At 37.9% G+C, this 22,976-nt stretch overlaps 1 protein-coding gene across 1 annotated transcript; it reads left to right on the top strand.

The window, feature by feature from the left end:
• Nucleotides 1-973: 973 nt before the first annotated feature.
• Nucleotides 974-9,521, top strand: LOC131769895 (sorting nexin-2). Its single transcript, XM_059085616.2, has 15 exons — nucleotides 974-1,291; nucleotides 1,642-1,717; nucleotides 2,319-2,362; nucleotides 2,930-3,071; nucleotides 3,221-3,302; nucleotides 3,837-3,912; nucleotides 4,080-4,193; nucleotides 4,578-4,671; nucleotides 5,102-5,149; nucleotides 5,996-6,084; nucleotides 6,690-6,758; nucleotides 7,381-7,524; nucleotides 7,985-8,065; nucleotides 8,384-8,455; nucleotides 8,866-9,521. Exons 1-15 carry the CDS (start codon nucleotides 992-994, stop codon nucleotides 8,914-8,916), a joined length of 1,482 nt encoding a protein of 493 aa, XP_058941599.1. The 5' UTR covers nucleotides 974-991; the 3' UTR covers nucleotides 8,917-9,521.
• Nucleotides 9,522-22,976: the final 13,455 nt, after the last annotated feature.

Genomic DNA, 22,976 nt, shown 5'->3' with positions numbered 1-22,976 from the left:
GATTCTCTGTCCTGGTATTTTAGAATATTACCTTTCTCTTGATTATGGGGTATATCACATCCGAAAGGTTTGGGTTCGTAAAAAAATTATCTGGTAGAGAACACCTGGCTGACTGACCCGAGGAAACCAGATATTTTAGAAGAATTCTAAGGTTTAGCCTAACCGAATAAACGAATATGAAGTAACTGCAATTAACTTCGAAATTCAAAAAAATGAAATAAGAGAAACATGTTTCACCCTCTATGTTATTGTTAAACGAATTATTCACCTTGTCGGTAAATGCTCGCTTTCAATATATTTGATCTTGAAAAATACGTTATTATCGAACAGTATTTTAATTGGTGTTAAGTAGTTACTGATGTTTTTAATCAGTCCGTTTATAAATGAATAGAGATCGTACATGACTGTGTGAGATAATTTCACTTTCTGGGAGAGGGTAGATTTGGAAATGAAATAACAAACACAGGCTGGAAGGTAAGCTTGAAAGTTCTCCATTCATCTACGCGATTGTTTGATCAGAAAAGTTCAAGTTCCTGTAGTTTGAATCAGTCGTCGGATTTCACATAACGGTTATGTCATTTTAGGACATGTAGATCATTGTCGACGAAATTTTTTTTTTTAAATTGAAATCTTGATTAAAAAAACCTTGACATATTGACGGGTAAGATGAAAGACCAGTTCCTCTGTAAAGTTTAAATGTCGAGCGAGCCACTGAAGGTGAAAGGCGATGCGCGACCAACAGAGAAGCTGTCAATTCTGTTTTAAACATTCTATCCAAACTGGCAAATAAATATCGATAGTGAATGCATCAGATAAGAGGAATGAATTCAGTTAAACAGAATACAATGGACAGAATGGAAGAGGGGAGGCAAATGAAAAAAAACGAGAGAAAAAAGAAAAAAGTGAAATTACAAAGCACACCTTGAACAACCTTAGACACACCTCTCCCCTAAGTCGAGGCAATCCCCACGTGACTGCCTAGAAAATTAAAATGGCGGATGATCGTGAACCTCCTGCCCTTTTCGAAGATGAAGCTGAGACGCCAGAGACCAACCCGGACGAGCAAGTTAACGGTAATCCCTTTATTGGAGAGACCACGGAAATTACTCTAGATGACGAGGAAGCCAAGGCAGACACTGTTCCTGAGGAGAGTGACAAGGGTTCGTCCGATCTTGCTGCAGGCGGGAGCGAAGAAAAGTCCGAAACTTCTGCGGCGGCTTCCGTGGATGTCACCAACCTCTCGAAACCGAGCGAGGATGACAGCGAACCAGCTCCGACAGAAAAACCTGAGGTTGTAGATACCGAAGATCTTATATTATTGGGCTCTATCCGAATCTACTTTCAGAATGATTGCTCTCAATCCCTCCCATTTTTAATTGTCTAATTGGCAGATCAGCCAGACCCAACTCAGTTTACTTTCGGTTAATTGATCGATTCACGCATTATATCATCTCAAAGTCTAGGACTGAATTTAAAACAAAAGTGTATCTTTGTATTATTTTATTATAAATCCGTAAATATTTATGGATAAGTTGTTAATGAGTTGTTGCTGGTTTACCCTATAATAATTAGATGTTTATTCTACCTTAAGTGGAAAACATTTACGATTTTTCCTTCAAGAGATGCTGATTTTCCTTGCAGGAAAAGGAAGTTGAAGAAGACGAGGAGGATGACACCTTTGACATGAATATTAAAGTGACAGATCCTGAAAAGATCGGTGTGTTTTCTCAACATTTCTTTTGTTTGGAGTTTTTTAGTCAGCACTATCAGCAGCTCTGGTTTGTTAAATATGTTCTTCACTTTTTACCCAAGAATTTTGAACTGCAGCAATTCAGTCGTTATTGAGTACATTAAGTGCAAATCCCATGTAAATGTGACCCTAAATTCTTTTTACTTCCTGTTAAAAAAAGTTTGAAAAACCACAGTACAATGTGCTGAAAAGTAAACTAGAGTCAGCAGGCTTTATTTCAATGGCCACTTTTGAGGAGAGGCATATGAAGGAAAAGGACTTATTTCAAGAGGAGCTACCTGTTTGTACACTGTTATCCTTAACTTTTTGTAAGAACTCCTCTTGTGATAATGAGGTCTGCCATTGAAGATCTACAGGTTGATATTTCTCAAAGTTTTTTTTCATCAATTTAACCTTTTAACTTACAACATCTCATTAGTAATTCTCCTTACTGGCTACCAAACCATTTTTATCAACTAATAATTCCTTAATTTCTATATTTATTTATCCTCACAACTGGACTGGTAACTAACTCATGGGAGGTAAAGGGGCAAGCATATCACACCTCTATTTAATGTTACTTTTGCAGGTGATGGCATGGGTTCTTATATGGTTTTCAAAGTGACAACAATGGTAAGTTAAAATATGGCCTTTTTGCTGCTTGACTTGCACTGTTGTGTTTTTTCATTTATATAGATCTGTTCACTCATTACTTCCAAAGGTCTGATCAGAGATTCTTTACCTTGTTGCAGAGTTGTAGGTTAGAAATTAGGGTTAAATTTTGTGTTAGACATTGAACAATTATAAATGTGTAACCTTGGAGTGCCATTGTGCATTAGTAAGTGATGGCTGGACCGGGCAAAAATCCTGCCAGATTTTTCATCCTACAAATTTTGCCAGCAGCCTGCACTTGACAACAACCCTGAAGTTGCCTTTCATTTCTTTGAAAATGTGTTAAGAGTTTGGTCTTCTTTTTAAAAGTAACTAACTGTAGCTGATTTAAAGAAGGTCTTGACACTTGCCTATTTTCTTAAGATATTGTACATGAATGTGTTTATCACTCTTGTCACACTTATTTTACTGCCTTTAGAAAGAGACCATTTCAAGGTAGATAACAGCTATAGAAAAAATCCAATGGCAGCTTTGATTTTTGATGAATGCAAATTTGAAATTTAAACTTATGACCTTACTTTACCATAGACAAGTATGCCGACATTCAAGAATTCAGAGACATCTGTGAAGCGTCGATTTAGTGATTTTCTAGGACTCCATGATCGATTAAATAGCAAATTTCTTCACCTTGGAAAGATTGTGCCCCCAGCTCCTGAGAAGTCTGTTGTTGGTGAGTAATCACTGAAACTTTGTGAAAAAATTGCCTGTTTGCCATTAATTTCTACACAAACTTCATGGTTTATCAATGCTCAAGAGAAAATAGTCTTATGTTATAGATTAAGTACAAGTTTAAGATGTATTTATTTATTTTATTTTCAGGCATGACCAGGGTCAAGCTTGGAAAAGGAGAGGAAAGCACCCCAGTTGACTTTATTTCCAAGAGGAGAGCTGCCTTAGAGAGGTAAATTACTTGTGAAAATTGCCTGTGATACAGATCTAAAAGTTGCAATCCAGCTTTGTTAAACTGCTGCTGTTAACGCATGAGCTGCATGTCTCATTTACCCATTTATATACTTTTCTTTCATTTTCTTTCTATTTTAGAGTTAATTTTCCTTTTTCAGTGGTGGTATTCATTCTTCAAACTACTTGTATCAACTGTTGTATTCTATCCAGCTGTGACTACTTTGAATTTATCTTGTAGACCCTAACATCAGTATGCAGATTCTCTATACTGTTCTCTGTACATTTCCTAAGGTGCTGATAAAGATACTTTGTCTAAAAATCAAGAGCCTCTTAAGTTGATGAGCTTTTCCATTTCTCTTGGTCTTAATATGTGATTCAGGGGTGATATTGTTAGGAGAAGATAGAGGCTAACAACTTTTAGGGTTCTAAGGGTTAATGTGGAAGCAATTCTTTGTTTTAAGCTTTTGTGACTAAAATAATTTGCACTCTATCTTTCACTTAATTTTACTATCCATTGATGTTTCCTCTCCAGGTATCTTAACAGAGTTGCTCGACATCCAACCTTACGTGAAGATCCAGATTTCCGACAATTTTTGGAAGCTGATGTGGTATGTATAATGTCCTATTCTTGAATAGTTCTTTAAGCCTGGCAATTCTTTTAAGTGCTTTGTGGATGTACTCTGTATGCTCCTTGAGTTTTTTTGTGTTAATGACTTCACCTCAACTAAACTTTTGTTGAGTGGCACTGATGAAAATTGTTTCTCTTTCTACAAAGTTACCCAGAGCTAAAGACACTGCAGCACTCAGTGGAGGTGGTCTGAAACGATTTGTGAAGTCAGTTGGAGATACCATGTTTCAACTTACTACTAAGATGTCTGAATCAGACCAGGTGATGCTAATGAAAGTTATATCACGCAATTGTAGTCATGTTATAACACAGAGGGCACTGCACCTGCTTTCACTGATAAACATCGTAGAGAAAAATACCTCTATGAGAGTTGTGCATTATAGCATGAGCAGGGCTGGTTAACCTTAAATTAAATCTATGGTTTTTATTTTAAATTTTTCTTCACCTGGTATGTGGTTATGATGCTTAGACCTTGCTGGGCTGGGTGACCTTAAGCCAAATTTTTTTTCCTGTCCAGCCCTCACACTCAGTCAATAAATGCACAATATTCAAGGTCATTGGCAGCATCTGTGTGTGTACTTGTCCTTGTACATGGCTCCAATGCAACCTTCCTTTGCCATTAAATGTGTCAAACTTCTTCAACAGTGGTTTGAAGAGAAGCAACAACAGATTGAAACTCTTGACCAGCAGTTAAAGAAACTTCATCTGAGTATGGAAACACTAGCATTACAGCGCAAAGGTTGGTTTTTTAATGGTAAAATGAAAAAAAAATAGTTGATTCTATTAGTTTAATGTTTATTGGAATGTCTCATTTTTGTTGCACAGATTTGGGAGGAGAATATATCCCTTTTGTTTATCTTCTTCAATTTTCCACCAGAATTTCTGGTTTTAACCCTTTAACTCCCAGATCAAATTTTTAACTCTCCTTACTGTCAACATACAATTCTTATAATATTAGTTCAGGGAACTTAATATTGGATCAACTAATTATCCCCAAATTGATATTTTCTTTATTAATATCTCTTGTATTGATATTGTACTTGGGGGAAATTCTTTCTTGGTCACTCATGGGAGTTAAAGGGTTAAGCTCTTTACAGCTTTACTTAAGAAGCACAGAGCTTGTAAATTGAAGTGCTGTATCTTATGTTTAGTAACATTTTTGCCAACAGAATTGGGCTCTTGTACTGCAGGTTTTGCTAAGTCTACTGCTATGCTAAGTAAGTGAACTTTACTTTTGATCATTATACTTCATTTTACTGCTGTTATCTTGATGCACACTGTAGAAAAATACATTCCTCCTAGAAGTGGAAGCTTTGAGTGGCCTCTGTGTCTGACGAAAGAGAGGCAGCATATCAAGCACTTAGTCCTTTGCCATTGTCTTGCATGTGAGAATTAAATTGTTTCCTTGAAACTATGGGTTGAGATCCTTAAATAGTTCTGTAAGCATCTCCATCCTAAATAGTTTCAATTTGGGACTGTCAGCTTATGGATAACATTTAAATCGGAGCTGTCAGCTTACTTTTCAGTGGTACTCTGCCTTAAGCTGGAAAATATTTAATGCACAGGTGCATACCTTTGTGTAGATGAAGCATTTTCAAAGACTTTTTTTCATTGTTCATTGTGTGAAGAGGTTAACAAAAACTGAACAAGCATTTTTTTGTAATTTTTAGTTAACAAATCAACTACCTAGAAATGTTGTATTTTAGGGCCCATATTGATAGCAGTGGCATGAATGAAGGGGTTACCCTGATTAGATTTATTAGTGTTAATTTTATTATGTCATAGTTATTATAAAAAGCCAAATTGCAGCAGAGTGATTTCATTGCAAATGAAAAATGGTTTTTATTCACTGATAAGCTAAACTTGCAAGAGATTTTCAGTCCACCTTTTTGTGGCTTGATAAAATGACATTTTTATTCATGAAACTTATGGTGACAATGGCTCTTGCAGAGCAAGCTCACTATGATTTCCACAGAATTGCATTTTATGTTAAAGAATGCATTTACACTATGCATGACTTTAAACCAATCATTTGGTGTCAATGACTTCTTTTGTTTTAATAGGTAATGCAGAGGAACATGCTACATTATCACGAGCACTTTCACAACTAGCTGAAGTTGAAGAGAAGATTGAGCAGCTTCATGTGGAGCAGGTAGAGAGTTTGATTGAACTACATGAAGTTATGTTGACATTATGAATACTTGTTACAGTGTAAGTCTGATAGCACTTACTGTACATGTATAACTCATTACTGGCCTGCAAAATCATATTTATATTGGTTTTTCATGTTTGAAGTGACTATTACATATATCACATTCAGTGTTCTTTCTTATTTTAAGCATGACAGTTAAATTTTCCAAAATGTTGAAGCATTTTTTTTACCAGTTGAAATTCAATAATTCTGAGTAATTTTTGGTGACAGTAAGAGGTACGACAGGTGGTAAATTTTACTGGTTGTCACCTTAAGAGGAGCAGACAAACTCTAAAGGAAACTTACCTGCATAATGCTTGTTTTTTTTGCTTACATTTGCTGACACTCATTGTTGGCCATTAATCTTGAGGAAACACTGTGAGTACTGTGAGAGATACTTTAATTGTCTGATAATAACCTGGTGGCGTTTTCAAGGGCATGAACGTTCTCCTCTAGATCAAGTCAAGTTAAATTATCTCTCACAGTGTATTTTACACATTACTTAATGTAACATTTAGAAAGAAATATTCCTGCCTTAATGATTATGTGGTGTGTTACTGTTTCAGGCGGACAGTGATTTTTTTGTTTTGGCTGAACTGCTGAAAGATTACATTGGTTTGATTCAAGCAGTCAAGGTTGGTGAAAGTGATGTCATGTTGAAATATGTTCCTTTTACTTTTTCCCTTATAATGTCTACAGTTTTAATAAAAAAAGTCTTTAGTGGTTCAAAAACAAGGGAAGAAATAAAATGAACTGGGAATGAAGAAGACCTGCCAAAAGCCATGTGTAGAGCTTACTCCATAAGGGTTCTTGATTAAAGAAATTGCAGAAAATGGTGTGTGAAAAATCTCAAGCTTGACATGGCTGAAAGCAAGTTTCCCCAGATACCAGTTGGGTGCTATCAACATAGCTGTAAAGCTAGAAGTGTATTGGTGGTGACCACAACTCATGTAAGGATAAAGAGAGCTGCGAATAAAGAAAGACCTACAAAAGACTCATAGTCATTTGAGTAGCTTGTGGACATCTTACTCCACAAGGATTCCTGATTAAAGAAATTGCAGAAAATTGTGTGTGTTTTGCTTTGTTTGCTTGTTGCGTTTTGCTTTTTCAGACGTTTTTTTCCCCATTACTTGAATTTTAATTTAGTTGCATATGAGAATCGAGCCATTATACTTTCTTATTCAAATTCAAAAGTCAAAACCTTTTTTCTCCTTATTGACACAAATATATTTGAAAGGGGTTTCTTTATTACCATAGGCAAGCTTTCAAGAGCGTGTCCGATCTTACAGTAACTGGCAACATGCACAGCAGATGTTGACAAAGAAAAGAGAAGCCTTGGTCAAGTTGGAACTTGCGTCGAAAAACGAAAAGCTTCCCCAAGCACAAGAGGAAGTGAAAGAGGTACAAAAATGTTTTATAAAATAATTCAAATAGTACGCGCGCTCTGATTGGCCATAAAACCATTTTACATGAGCGTGTGAAACACGGTTTTCGTTCCTCTTTCATTAGTTATTTTATAAAAGAAGTATAAAATGGTTTCCGTGTTTACATAGCCTGATGTAAACACGCGGGAGGTTGGGAGAACACGAGATAAGCGTAGGAAACCACGACGCGAAGCGGAGTGATTTCCAGCTTATCGAGAAACCATTTTACATTTCTTAGTCAAAAACTGCTTTGGGCGCTGGTCGTGTTCCTGGTGGATATGAGTACGAGTGACAACAATACATGGCATTTGATGTAACTTATACGTTGGTTATGTTTCCAAACGATAAGTTTGACAGGTTACCCTCATTGCAGTTGTATTTTTTGTTTATTTAGATAATAACTAGGTATGTTCTTTTTTTGTATTTTTTTTTCTTAGTGGGAACAAAAAGTGGAGAAAGGGGAAGAAGATTTTGGTAAGATTTCTAAGGCGATACAGAAGGAGATGGCACGATTTGAGGTAAGAAACAAAAAGAGTTTGGAAATGGAAAGTGATACTCTAAAAAAATCAGTTCAGTTCCCAGGTGTAACCTTTAATTGTTGGGAGTTGAATGTCATCTCATTTGTTGCAATGCTTACAAAATGAAAAATTATAGAAAAGCTCTATTAACCTTTTTCTTAAAACCTTTTTCATAAAACGTACAATGGCATTGTTCGGAATGTTTTTGTTTCGTGTACTTTTGTTATTACAATTCGTTACATTTTTTACATTTTTACTTGAAAATTATTACTTGTAAGCAATCAGAAACAACCTTTAAAATAATTGTTCTGTCAACAGAAAAACCGAGTAAAGGACTTCCGAGAATCTATGATCAAGTACTTGGAAGCTATGATGGAAAGCCAACAACAGGTTTGTTTCTTTGCTTGCTTTTTTGTTTGCAGAAAAAGTAAAAGAAAAAAGGGGCTGGGTGGAAAGCATTTTCGCAATAGGTTGATGAAATTGTTGTTAAATGTTTCTCCCTCGTTCAAAATTAAGAGCTTTGTCAGTTTCCACTATATGACCCTGTAATTTGTTCGACAATGCGACGATGGCCTATTGGACAAGCATGGCAGTTGGGTAAACGTCAGCCTTAGAAACTCTTTACACTGTGCCAATTTACATTTATTTATTAACTCAGTTGTTAAAACCATATTATAAAGTAATACCTCCCACCGACGTAGCACCACAGTCTCCTTAGATACATACAGCCTTTAATATTTACATACACTTACGGCGTGTATCAATAAATTTATTATTATTTTCTCTTTTGCTTTTTGCAGTTGATCAAGTACTGGGAGGGTTTCTTACCGGAAGCTAAAGCCATTGCATAGACGCCTTTAAAAATATCGTAATTTTTCAAATACAATTAAACCTGAGAACATAGGTGTATTTTATTTTAGCACTTAATTCTTGCAAAAATTGAAATCCTTTTTCCTAAAATATGACAACGACGTTGTTGACATCTCATCAACGTTTATCAGTCATTTCGTGGAGATATCTTAATCTTACTTGCATCTTTGTTAATTCCGCACTCCGTAGAAATCGAAGCAGTTAAATTTGTTGGACATGATTTAACGTAAAAATCGATTTTGCACAAGGAATGGGAGCGATTGCCTAATAATGTTTGCAGCGTTCTTCGTACTCAAAATATCACTAGAGTAAAAATGTAGAGTATAATTTAATCATGCTTAAAGAAATCGAAGTTAACATTGTCTAGTTTATTCACTTAGAATGATCAGCTCTAAGAATCTTGACAGGATTGATTTCGAAATGAAATTTCATCCTCAGTGTTTGGTTTCCTTCATTTTAGAAAATCAATGGACGCGCCGAAAGGAACAATAAAGACAAAGAGAAGCTTTTTTGTAGTTAAACAGTGTCGATGTCACAAGCTATAGACACTATGAAATAAAGTTAAATCGTGAGATGTTTCCAGTTAGTTTGTTTGCTCTTGTTTTATGAGCTTTGTGTTCAATTTTCGCTGGAGCTTATGCCGGTAAATGCACTACAAGGTTACTAGCATCAGAGTGGAATCCCTGCGTCTGTAACTGATCGACTGACCTCGCTGACTCATTTTCAAATATCTCGCCGCACCAGCCTTCCCTTTGTTCACGTATGTGGCTGTTCAGGTGTGGGCAATCCCTACAGATCATCACGGCAAATGGGCTGGAAATGCTTAGTAAATGGAAAAGTCAGCCAGCTTAAACATGATGAAACCTTAAGGAATGCGCCTGTTTGACTCGGTAACCGAGTTGAACAGATCACAGGCAGTTTTAAAAGTAATAGCTGAATTTACAAGTGTTTACGAAGCGTGTCGTATATGACCTTCCTTATGAACTAATTCATCATCTGTGTAGCTCAATGATGAATCTTAGGCGGACGAAATCCGAACGCCTGTGGGGCTTGGTTCTTCGTGGAATGCTCTGACTTTTTGCTAGTCCCACGCTCGTGTGAAAGCGACGAAAATCTTTTCAGAATTTTGAATTATTCGGGCTGATCAGTTTATCCGGATTTGTGGGCTCAGAAAGTGAGTCGGTCAATTAACTCGTGAAGTTCGACGTGATGTCATTTTGGAACGCTGTTGGCGGAAGTCCTAGATTTAACTCGATCGTTTCGGTGAGTATGTTTGTTCCTCCTTACCTACCAGCGATAATTCTTTTCGTAATATAACGCTGTTCCTCGATGCAGTCGCCATACAAGGTTGTGAGGCGGAAGACGTTGGTTCATCTTTATTCATGAGATTACTCACTGGAAATTAGCAAGGAAGGAACGATTCCTCTAAGCATGATTTTCCAAAGACATGATCGCTAACATTCTTAAGAACACCGGAAAAGGAGCAGTCGAAATTAATGTTCCACTCTCAGTATTTGCAACGACAACAACTGGGTGTTTACAATAATCTTATACTGATGAGTATTCACCTATCGCAATCGTAGCTGATCATGTATCGCGGGTCTTCAATCTAAAGCATTCAGACACCTGAATAACATCGCATTATATTTTCCATTATAAACATAATACCCTTTCAAACTAAATGAGAGGCTCGGACGGGTGGTTATGATAAGAGATATTATGCCTCCATTTACGATCTCTTTTCTAAGAAAAAATAGTACAATAGCGTGACATGTTCGGTGTAAGACTCCTCAGTCCCGTCCTGCATCTACGCTCTGATGAAAATGTCACGTTACCGTTGCATTACTCGCTATATAATTACGTTATGTATTCTGAAGTTCCCGGTTGAACTCGTGCTCGGTGTAATAAGCGGAGGCTGGATTCTATCCCACTTCTGACACCATGGTATGTTAGGGCGAGTCAATAAAGAAGGAAAACATGCTAGCGGCCATACTGACTATTTATTCCCTAGAACAGAACCGAGCACGAGTTCATCCGGGAGATTCAAAATACATGACGTAATCATCTAGCGAGTAATACAACGGTAACGTGACAAAAATAAGCCGAGAAACGCTATGCATGACAAAAACCAAACAACAGCTGCAGAGAAGAATACTCGCACACTGCAGACTTGTTGCCCTCAAATATAGTTTTAAACTCCCGAGTGAACGCAAAGATTTTTCCTTACCTTTCAAATGTTTTGTCTCGTCCTCAGCTCAGTCCTCGAGGTTGAATCGCAAACTGAAGGCGCCATTACAAGGGTAATTCAAGGACTTTTACAACTGATTTCGTCTTAGTGTATTAAGATCGAAGTATAAGACTATCGTTATGGATCCCGGGGTTTCTTTATAATTTTGTTAGGAAGAAAGTCTATTGCTGGTTTTCAGTGTCACGCCATTCAAAATAGATCAAAATAAAAAATAAAAACCGTTCAATCGATTTAGTCTAGAATCTGGAAATAGAAAGAAGCTAGATATGTAAAGACTCTCGCCAAGATTCAGGTCACAGCAATTTTTCTTACGGAAGATATGAGGAGAAACGTTTTTCCCAAATTTATAGAGATTTGTATGGAGCCGCCATGCTGGTGCCCACCTAGATGGGCACCAACATGGCGGCCGGAAACCAGCAGAAACATCTGTCACTGAGTTTTGCTACAAAAGCGTGAATTTATCTCTCTAAGAACTCATAAACGTAACAATAATACTTTATTCTAATACAAGAACTGTTCAGATAGCTGAATTTCCCTAAATAAGTCACCTTTTAAACCAACATAACAGCTCTCTCGCTCGTCATGTAAAGGCCACGTCACGCAAAAGCTTAGAAATTCAAGAGTAGTCTATCACTAAACCAAGAACCCATTTGGAGTGAAAATTTGTCTGAATATTAGTTTTTAGCTGCTCTAATACATCATGAAAGTAAAATCTCAGGAGGATCAATAGTTCTGAAGTCTGAAATTTAGTGACGTCACGTGAAAACCAGCAATTTTTGATGCAAAGTAAGGTCTTTTTACTCCCCCAAACTTGTTTTAATAGTAGTAACGTTTTCTTTAAGTTTGCACTATTTCAGCAAATTTTTCAGTTCACTGATCTTTCTCGCAGAAGTTGTACTTTTAAGTTGAGAGAAAAACTCTATACCCAGAGTTCATAAACGTTTCACCCCATGTGTACTGGTGTTCTTTAATCGGTCAAACTATATGGGCCACAACGTCGCATGCAGCAAGAGGCTCTCTTGTCGGCCCCTTTCCAGACTGCACACGGATACTGGATGCAGCGGGCTGGGTGGCCACCTGTTATTCGGTTGACCCTGGAGGGGCTTTACTTATTTCTGTTGGTTTTAGTCGGAAAGTCGCGCTTGAAAACTCAGATCAGTTCGTGCACTCCTGTTCCTTACTTTAGTTCGCTCCTGTGATTGTACCTTTATTGGGGTACATTCTAGTAAAAGCACAAACACATAATTTTTGGCTGTTTCTGTTTTCTTTTCTCAGCTTTTCCAGAAATACATTGGCTTTTATAGTATGGGATTTGTTTCAGGCGAATACACAGTAAACAGCACGGAGGCCGACGAGAACACTCCGCTAAATTCATCAAGTCGCCGACACAGATTCCGTGAACCTTTCTCCTGTCACCATTTGTTACTATTTGGCTTCCTTTTATTGTTGTTAGCTGAGGTAGTTGTTCTTCAATTATGTGGAATATTTGTTCTTCCTTCACTTTCGTATGATGAGAGCGAAAACTCCACCTTTCCAGAATGCTTTCCAGATTCTTTCCTCGGAGCAGCTATCTCCTTGAGCGTTATAGAAACTGTAAATTGTTGTATTTTTGTGGTAATAATGAAAAAATCCCTTTCAGTCTCCATATGCACAGTTCTAAAAGATCTGCTTTGTCTGCCAAAATTTTGGACACTGATATTATTTTATGTACTCTATGTGATTGGTGCTTCACTCGCGATCAACGAGTATAATCCTAATGATATCAGCGACTGTTATCCATATGAAGCTAAATTAGTCAAAACTCAAATTGGTCTTGAAATGCCAAATTTATTTTCTATGATGGTGCTAGTATTACTTCTAAATTACACTAACGTCCGTGAAACGAAACCGTTTTGCGCGTGGGTATTGTTAAAGGGAGCTCTAATTTTATTTTGTTTTCGTTTTTTCGCTACCGTGGTCTTTAACATGATTAGGGTAAGTACTGCTTTGATTTCTGTTCCAGCTGCAAACAGGAAAGTAACGAAGTCCCTTATCATTAACGACGTTTTGGTACTGCCCTTTTGTAGAAAAATAGTTGAACTCCTATGGAAAAAATTATTCTTCGATGAAAAGCGTATCATTGGGAAGATAAGGAGAAACAGTGGTACACGCCAAATTACTTTCGTCGTTTAACTCAATAGTTATTTTCTACATTTCTGTCAGGTGTATAAAAATATAGGTTTGTCATCATTGAGCTTCCACTGGTAGTTAGTGTGATAGGATATTTTTAATTAGTCTGTCTATCGAAAGTAATCCAGGAATGCATTAGTTAAAACTCAGACTACAAGGTGAGATTGAGACAGGTCGCGCCACTATCTTAACCAATCTTAACTCTTTTACATATTTCTTGAATGATGGTTGTGTGATTAATTATAGACCATATTGGTGTTGACACGACACTAACCAAGTGTAATTATAAAATTAAATCAAGTTAGTGTAAATTAACATCAATTAGGTGTAAGCAAAGTACTGTATAACACCTTGCTGGAGTTTTTTTACCCTCTCCCTATGAAAAGAAATCCCCTGCAAGGGTTCAACACCACCGGTTTGTAAAGCACATGAGTAGTGTAAGTGTGTAAAATTCAGTGTTAAATAACACCAAACAAGAGTGAAATGTCTTAAACGCTGGGTTTTCTTTTTTAAACAGATCTGAAGTAGAATAATGGCGTATAAGCTGAGAAATCACAAAAATATTCTTGATATTTCTTTCCTATCCTTTTGTAATGAAAGTATGTCAGTTACATGTGAATCTGCTGTTGTCAGGTGGCGAAAATCGACCGTCGCCTGCCAAAAGGAGAATCCTGAAACGGGTGAATTTTCTCCAGAGAGACGATTCCGAAGACATGGTGTTAAAAGTATGCCGTGAAGTTGTCATTTGTGATACGTCGACTACGAATTTCAGGCTACAAGCAAGCTAAAATTCTTGATGCATAAGTTTACAAAAAAGCGTTCATTGATCGATGCTGAATTTTGTAGTAAGAAACTCTACCAATGAAAACGTATATTGGTACGAGTTACGCCCAAATATTTATATTATTGCAGACATAAAAAGTAGAGGATGGAGTGTGTCGGCTTGCCATGTGGATGATCATTGCGATCACGAACCTATCAACGCTGAGGCAACGAGTTTTAACTAACTAAGCGCCGCATCGGCTAGTCGAAAAATTTAATAAACGCTGCGGCACTTTATCGAGTAAACATTGCATCATAGTATCATTGGCTAAATTAACAAATTCTTGGCGTTTTTCGGAGTTTTGTTGCAGAATTTTCCACTGCGTTAAGGAAAATCTCTGCTGAACGCTGGTTCGACAATTAATAGGACTGTATCTTTCCGATTTCTTGCGTTTATTTACGATCCATACAATATCCGGACTTTCTACATTCAATCGTTCTCCAGTCTTCTGTGACAAGATAGTGATTCTATTTATCTGCTATTACAACGGAAATACACGCCTAAACTACGTTAATCCAAGATTATCATTACTTATTCGTGATTTATTAAAATCCCAAGTTATTTCCTGTCAACTTGATTTTTTAAAATGGCACATTTGCATTTAAACGAGCTATTCGCTCATATGCGATATGTGGTTAAATAATGTTACTTACTTACTTACTTACAGGAAATAACTGTTTCCCATTATACGCCGATCAACACTTCTGTAATTTACACCCGCACGCACGCACCATTTGCTGCACGAATGAAACATCACGCATTGTCACAGGATGTTCCAACCCAAACGCGCACGCACAATTTCCCCAAGCAATTCCTTATCTAATTATTTCAGACCATTATTGATTTTCTCTATCACGAACATTCTTACTACAAGTCTGCTATTACCGTGCTACGCTCAATTATACATCTAAATCTTAAGTAACCCAACTGTAATCAAACCCTCAGCTTAATTACTAAATTAGAAAATAGAGTGTCACGCTATACGATTACAAGATTATCACGACAAGTTTCTTATCACTCGCAGTCTTCTCGTCCAATCAGAGGATAGCGAGGAAGAAGAGTTGAAAGTGACGGGTGTTGGTTTAGAGAACTCACATTGTTGTCGGACAGTTCAAACTGACACTCTAAATTTCAGGGAAGTCAATTTGCACCGCGATCTAGGTATTTTTAAGTAACCCAACTGTAATCAAACCCTCAGCTTAATTACTAAATTAGAAAATAGAGTGTCACGCTATACGATTACAAGATTATCACGACAAGTTTCTTATCATTCGCAGTCTTCTCGTCCAACAATCACCTTGATGGTTATAAATACTTTCTTTTCAAGTTCTTAGCTTCTTTGCTTGTTTTTTTTCTTTTTCTATTGGGTTTTTATTTTTTCTTGAACACCAAAAAGCGAGTTAGTTGATGGAGAAGAGACACTGAAAAGCCTCGTGCCCCCAGAGGTGTCCGTGCTAAACTACTCGCCAAGATCGAGAAGCTCAAAGCGAGCGAGCAGTCGTCGTTTCCGTTGCCCGGAATAACCATGAGATTCCAGAGAGTGAACCACTAGCGCACAGTACACCAACTTGCAGCAAAAACCTGGACGATTCAAACGACATAAGCTCACGCAAAGAGAGGCAACGATTTATAGTTAACTACAAACTAACTAGAGTATAGCAGGTAATTTAGTGTTCACAACTGAGTTGAAAAAGTAAATTGGCCACCGTAAAGGGTAAAAAAAGCTGACGCAATATTTCGTTATAACGCTGATTGTGCTGACGTACGAACCATTTCAGGCATAGCTATTAAAAATTCCCTTAAAGTAGCACTCCGCTGCTCCAGGAACTCTATTAATTAATCACTCCTTCATTTTACAAATTTATAGTTTTTCTATAGCCTGTGAGTGTCTACTTGCCTTAGACTATTTTCACTGTAACTTCTGGTTAACTTTCACTGATTTCAAGTTTCCATTCTATTTTTGGAGCATGATTGAACAGAGTTTCTACGGTCACTGTTATCCCCAACCATTCAATCATGTTGTGGACTCCCAAAGTTATTTAAATCGGATTTTCCGCTTTTTACTAGCTCCAAAGTTGAGTGGATTAAATATTTAATACCGCTCATTACTTGGAACATGAAGGGAACCAGCAGAGGATGACAAGTGGCTGACAAAAAAAAACAACAACAACAACAAAAACAATTTTACTTCCATGTTTCCTTTGAAGTGAAACTGTTAAAGATAAAACTTGGATAAGATCCATGGAGGCAACATGACGCCAGAGATTAGCTAGAAATAAGGGAAAACGGGCAGAAAAAAAGGCGACCGGAGAAATATGCAGTTCAAGAGTTAAAACAAGAAAAATACAAAAGACAGGCAACAGAAGAGAAATTGCTTTACACTGAAAAAAAGAGGGATAAATTTTACCAAATGTGGCGCCAAGTAGAGCGAGAAAAAGAAAAAATAACTTCAGTCCCAGATGTCTCTAGAAAATAAATCAAGCAATAACTTTTCAAAAGGTGTTGTTTTCATTAAATCACTACTGGATATTCCCAGGGAAATTTTAAATTTGGATTGTGATTCAAATGTTACCTTGGGAGAAGGAAAATTTGACCAAGTATCACTTGCCTCCTACAGAGGGTTACATGTTGCTGTGAAGCAGTTTCATGCTGCTGTCTCACAAGCAGAAATAGAACATGAGGCAAACATTATCTCTTCTTTCAAGCACTTAAATCTACCAATTCTCTTTTGTGTTTCTTGTCCGGAAAAGCCTTATCTGCTTGTCTTACAATTCTATAAAGTAGCAGGCAAAGCATTCAATATAAAAGATTGCCTTCAGCCTTTCTTTTGGCACTGCTTAACTATAGAATAAATGACTGATACAGTTTTTTTTCCTTATCTAATTACTCTGTAGAATGCTACTGCAGCAAAAAAAGTGGCCGGCAAGGCAAGGACAGGAATGCCTCTCTTCATCATATTTGAGGAGAAATCAAAGTATGCTCCTCATACCATATCTTTATCAGCAGGGAGCAGGAGCTCTTGATAAAAACAAATGGGGTGCACACAGAGGCGCTGATTACTTTTTTATTGTTGTATTTTGTGTGTAATGTGGAGTATCCGAAAGAATGTTTGAACGTGTATCTCTTCTTGCAGAGATACATTTTAAAAGTTTGTGATAGTGCAAGACTGCCAACAAAATTATTGCAATTTTTGAACGAACTAAACTGCTAAGACTTTATTTTTTACGTTTCGTTGGTGAGTTTGAGATTGAAAATAACAAAAGTGAGAACAAGAGAACCCATCGCATTCAATTGTATTTGCAGCTTCGGCGTTAATTTCACTATCAAGAGTGTTATTACAACGCATAGGGTGTTGTTTGATAATACTGGTGGAAGTGCTGATTTACGCCAATTGAGCGTAAAATTCATAACAGTGTAAAATCACCTTCTCTCGGTGTTGACACAGCTGCAATGCATTTTACACCAATTCAGTATGAAGAGACACTCTTTTAGTATTAGAGTACACTAAAACAGTGATAAGTCAGCACTATTGTGGTGTATAGTTACACTTCAGTTACACGACATAAAAACGAATTTACACCATGTTGGTGTGAAAGAACACCGTTTCATCGTTGATGAAACACCAAAATGGTGCTCACACAGTTGCAAAAATTTACACTTTTTGGGTGTCACCATAACACCCCGACTTTTTGTGTGAACTGAAAGAGAAAAAAATAATTTCGAAATTATTTTTTTTTCCTCTTTCAGCTCCAAAAGCCCAAAAAAACTTCGCATGTTTGCTCATGGCGATAATGACTACAGTTATGTACATGCAAGGTAAATAAATTCTGCGTAGTATGCCTGAGACTTAATACTGTAATCACAACAAGGAGACAACGAGGTTGAAAAATTGACATCTGTCTTTCTTCCACAGTAAATGCGTTAAACCATTATTTAGTGCTTTCTACTCCAAATGGAGACACTAAAATGACGCTCCTCACTGCGAGTGATCATGAAAATTTCATTAAGATCCCGTGACAATTTTACAGCAACACAGTACACTCCTGGGTGAAGAGGCATTAGGGAAAATAAATTGTCTTGCCAAAGATATCAGAAAAATTACTCATCAAAGGTCTGGGTATGACTCGGATATATCAACTGAAGTACAGCGTACTAAGCCCTAAACCCATTTATAATTAGTTCTCATCCAATGCAGGTGGGGTAAGGGTTGTTCAATAGATCTGGTACTCCGGAGGACCTAAAATCGTGACCCTGCTGGAAACGAGCACCGTTCGTCGTGCCATATACATCATACGTAAAAAAGAAAAAACAAACAAACAAATAGACGAAAGTAAATGTGCAACAATCGTAAAATATCAGCCTCCTGTATATTAACGTAAAGGAAAGAAGATTTTTGTTTTAGATTCTAGCTGGCCCTTTTCCCCAATGCCTTCCCTAACGCTCCAAAGCATAAACATTTACAAAAGCTCCTGACCACTGAAGCCATACCTTAATTGACGTCACATACATTTTGACTTTTTGACTTTTAAGTTCACAAGACGGAGGATAAACATGCAACATCCAACTTTGGCAAGTAACGTTATTTTGTCTTTTTTTAAAACATCTTCATCTTCCGTTGAGACTTACTCTAATAAGGTTTTATAAAAAACAACGAACATGGAGTTCAGTCATTATACATATGAGACAAAAAGAAATCTGTTATTTGTCTTGAAAAATAGCTCATTACATTTCATTTGCCGATGTCAAAGGATCTGCTCTCCTGAAAAAAGGAGATAATCAAGACAACAGCTACAAAAATGAAACCAACGATTAAGAAACTTGAGCAGAAGCAATTATCTGACAAGAAGTATTAAAAATCAAAGGGCTCTTGGAGCCAGCTCATTCATGTTATGGCTTAAGCTTGTTTCGATTTCTTGGACGTGTTGAATATAGGTACAGTTGAATTCGGTTTATGTGAACTTTCAGGACTTATGGAATAAATTCTCTCTTATTTTTGGGCAGTTGTGTGATAAGAAAACTTGTGCGTTCGTCGTGATGAGAATTGGAAATAAGGTTGTGTGGGCTGGAGGTAGGATGGGCAGAGGTCATTAAGCAGGCAGTGTCCTTTTTGTTGGTGTGTGTGTGTGTGTGTGTGTGCGTACGTGTGTGGGTGGTTGTGTATGGGACAATTAGAGCAAAACTTTCAACAGCACCAAAACATCGCATTACTTTACCTTAACTTAAGAAAAAAGATAACTTAAAAATGCTCACTTTTTTAATCGAGCTCTACAGGAACGCTCGAGTTAAAAAATTCAAACCGTCTTTTCTCTCTTTTGGTCGCCAAATCTGCACCATGGTCCCAGGCGTTCCTGGCGGAGATGCTAGAAACTGAGGATAAGAATTGCGAGCCTCCCTCAATAGGTTTGCCTCTGTCCCTGATATCACACTATTTTCTTCTGCTCAAATATCTGGAGGGGGGGGGGGAGAGGGGGGTGGTACATAATAATTAATTAAATAATTTAAAATCATATCTGTCGCCCCAGGATAAAATGATATGGCTGGTTTTTCCCTTTTTTACCTCCATCCTTGATGAAATCTCTTATTTTATCTTGATCACGTTTACATGATAGGTGTGGTAGCCTGTCCTGGCTGGTGGCTCGGTCTGTCGGGTAGGGTAACCCAATCAGTCAGGGTCGCAATGTGCCGCCAGGGTCGCGTTCATGTTACATTTACAAGCGCGCCAACAACCTCACCCCGGTATCCTGGGGTTGTAAAAATTGTTCTTAAACGCAAGCTGTTTTTCGAGCACGGCTAGGCCTACCTGTAATACCCCACCTTCATGAAAATAAGCCCTTAAAAGGAAGACGATATGATTCCTTGAACGGCGTGACGCGCCAGACAGCTGGTAACTGCGTGACTTTGATCTTCACTTCCAGGTTTTGGCATGAGAGAAATTCTTGCCACGCATTTGTGGCCTGAAGGAGAAAGAAAGCCGGGAAATGTTGGTGTACTTCTCCCTAATTGGAATGTAAGGTACCATAATGATTCGATTTAGCGCCCTCTTTCCAATAAGCACCCCCTCTCTAAGAGAGCCCCCTTCGAATCTGTTTTGCCAATAAGCGCCCTTATTGAGTAAGCACCCTTATTCCAATAAGCGCCCCTATTCTGTTTCAGTAATAGCACTGCTAGAGTGTTTGTACACTGAGATCAACCGTGGTCCATCTTCCTTTCATTGCTCACGTGAAGCCTCACGATGAAAAAGTGGTCTTCGTCTCAGTCTCTCAACTATTATGTCGCTGTTAGTGCTCAGTTTCTTAAAAAGAAAGATCCTGTCTTAAAATTTTGCAACAATTGCTTGGCAAGTCGTTCTAGCAGGGAAGGGCCCACGGACCATAAGTGAGTTTTCCAGTTAAAGCTTTGTTTCACATTCTGCTGATTCTCAAAAAAGAGATAAGCACCTTGTCCCCTTGAGGAAAGCGCCCTGTTTCAAATAAGCGCCTTCCCTTCAACTGGCAAAAGTAAAGAGGCGCCCGTGGCGCTAAATAGAATCATTACAGTTGTAAAAATGCTAACTCTCATGATAAATTGTTGAATGGAGAAGGATGATGAACTTTTTTTCATGCAATAGGGTGCTCATCACTCAAAGAGAAGCCAGCTGTCACTAACGATGCAGTAACAGCGTCGAAATTCGTGAAAAGTATGCCAGGAATCTGGTATTAGGACCCTACTCAAACCTCTGGCGGGCTAAGCCGCTCACACAACAGTGTGAATAAGAGATTGCTCGTAGGCCAAGTTTCGAAACGAGTGCCTCTCAAAAACCGTCGACACTCATTGATAAAGTTCTGTACTTACAAATTGTTGATGTAACCACCGGCGCTCTTCTTGGTCCAGGTCAGAACGATGAGATCTGTATCAGAGGACCAACAATTATGAAAGGTTGTATTTGATTATGAGCGAACCATAGTACGCTCCAGAAAGCTACGTAATCAAGGCCAGGTTACCCATGACTTCCGATGCCACACCTGTTTTCTGTAGCGTGAACCACCTAGGAGTTGCGCATATCACCAACTTTCTCTACATGCGCCTGAAAATTGTCACACTAAATTGAAATGGTGGAATACATGATAAACTGAAAAGCCGCGGGCTTATTCACTCAGGTTTCAGTCTCAGCATGAGGATCAGCATAAAACTTTCAAAACAGTCAGTGCAGTGTCAGTGCAAAAAACATCCTCACTGTCTCTTTATTTCAAAATGATTCTTCATCCTGTCAGCGTCTTTTTACGAAATTACATTTTTTAACTAACGACCTCCGGCCAAAAGTTATTTCGTAAAAAGACGCTTCAAACGGCTCATGGACGCTTTAAAATATCACAGATGCGTCGATTACATTCCATTTAACTTCATTGAGATATTAAGACCGATGTGTAATTTAGACAGGCAATTTTCAGAGCTTCATTCATTACTCTCAGAGATTTTGTTTTTCTCATGTCAACAATTATTAACCAAGAATACATAGTGTGGTATGCCTGTGTTCGGACGCTCTACCAATGAGCTATGGGAGATTCGTGGCAGGCTATAGTGGACCTCAATGAATAAGCTTTTTGACTTTATTTTCTCTGAAAAGGAGGGAACAAGCAGTAAACACAAGCATGCATTCCGAATTAAAAATAGCACAACTTTTTCTGTTGCTTGTAAGGCCAAAGTTAGTCGTAAAATTCATCGAGAGAAAAACTTTATTCTTTAACCCTCAAGATCAAATTAGAAATTCTCCCTTATAGCCTCTTAAATAATTTGAGAGAACTTGGCGTTCTATCAATTGAACGCTTTGTCTAAAAAGCTTGGCCTTTTTTCTGTATCTGTTTATTGGATAGTATAAACGCATTGATATTGTATTGCTTGAGAAATTACAGGTTAATTTTCAAGAATTGAGGCGAATATATCTGATAAATATAAAAAAAAAAGCATTGTTCATGTTATTCGCGTCCGCTGCAGTACTAAAGAGCACAAGCCTGCGGGCTGACAGATCGTTAATCGCATCAAGCGTTGCATAAAACGACGCAGTAAAACGAGATTCTTCTCCTCTTGGCCACGCAGTGTGTAAACATAGGCATGCAACGCATGCAAGCGTTTTGTGGGTAAGGATGGGCCACCAAGTATTTGATGTTTGCATTTTTGTACAAGAAAAAAATAATTACGTTTCAAAAGATTCCAACGAAAACATCGTTTAATGGAGAGCGAAAAAAGGCCCTTTCAATTCATTCGAAACAAACTCAGGCACAGGTCTTTTGCGGTCTATTGTCTTTGTTGTCTAAATAATTGTAAGCAAAAATAAACTGCATTGGTACAACACTCACTGTTGTCTCCTTCAGAACCATTGTTTGGTCTCGTCACGCAACACGCTCTCTCTCCTCCCGTTGCGTGACGAGAGCGAACAAAGGCTACGAGGGAGGATACGCTTGCATGCGAGACCTCATTATTAGCATTTGGTCACGAGCGCTTTTTCGCCCGCGCGAACGTATGAGATCTTCAGGAACATGAGCCAGCGAGAGGTCTGTCCGGGCTTTGGTACTGATAATTTATGCCACACTCCCTGCAAACCTCTCCCCGACTTGTCTTATAATATGTTCTCAATCTCGGCCCCTCAGGGGTGGGCTGAGATTCACCACACGCCTGTAACCTTAAAATAGACACATGCTGCTGATTCTAATTCTAAATTTGGCTGCTTCACTATACAAAGCAATAAAGCGTTCAGAGTTAGAGTCGAGGTAAATACGATATTTAATTGTTAATATGCTAATGTGTTAATGCGACCTCTCATCAAT

The sequence above is a fragment of the Pocillopora verrucosa genome, chromosome 4, assembly GCF_036669915.1.
Source record: "Pocillopora verrucosa isolate sample1 chromosome 4, ASM3666991v2, whole genome shotgun sequence".
Lineage (NCBI taxonomy): Eukaryota > Metazoa > Cnidaria > Anthozoa > Scleractinia > Pocilloporidae > Pocillopora > Pocillopora verrucosa.
This window is presented reverse-complemented; position numbering and strand designations above follow the sequence as displayed.

Bases quoted from the DNA above. Each gene is read 5' to 3' on its own strand.
- LOC131769895 (XM_059085616.2), top strand. From the start codon at position 992: ATGGCGGATGATCGTGAACCTCCTGCCCTTTTCGAAGATGAAGCTGAG. The intron at 3,072-3,220 runs GTGAGTAATCAC...TTTTATTTTCAG, and splicing joins TCCTGAGAAGTCTGTTGTTG to GCATGACCAGGGTCAAGCTT. The intron at 8,066-8,383 runs GTAAGAAACAAA...TTCTGTCAACAG, and splicing joins AGGAGATGGCACGATTTGAG to AAAAACCGAGTAAAGGACTT.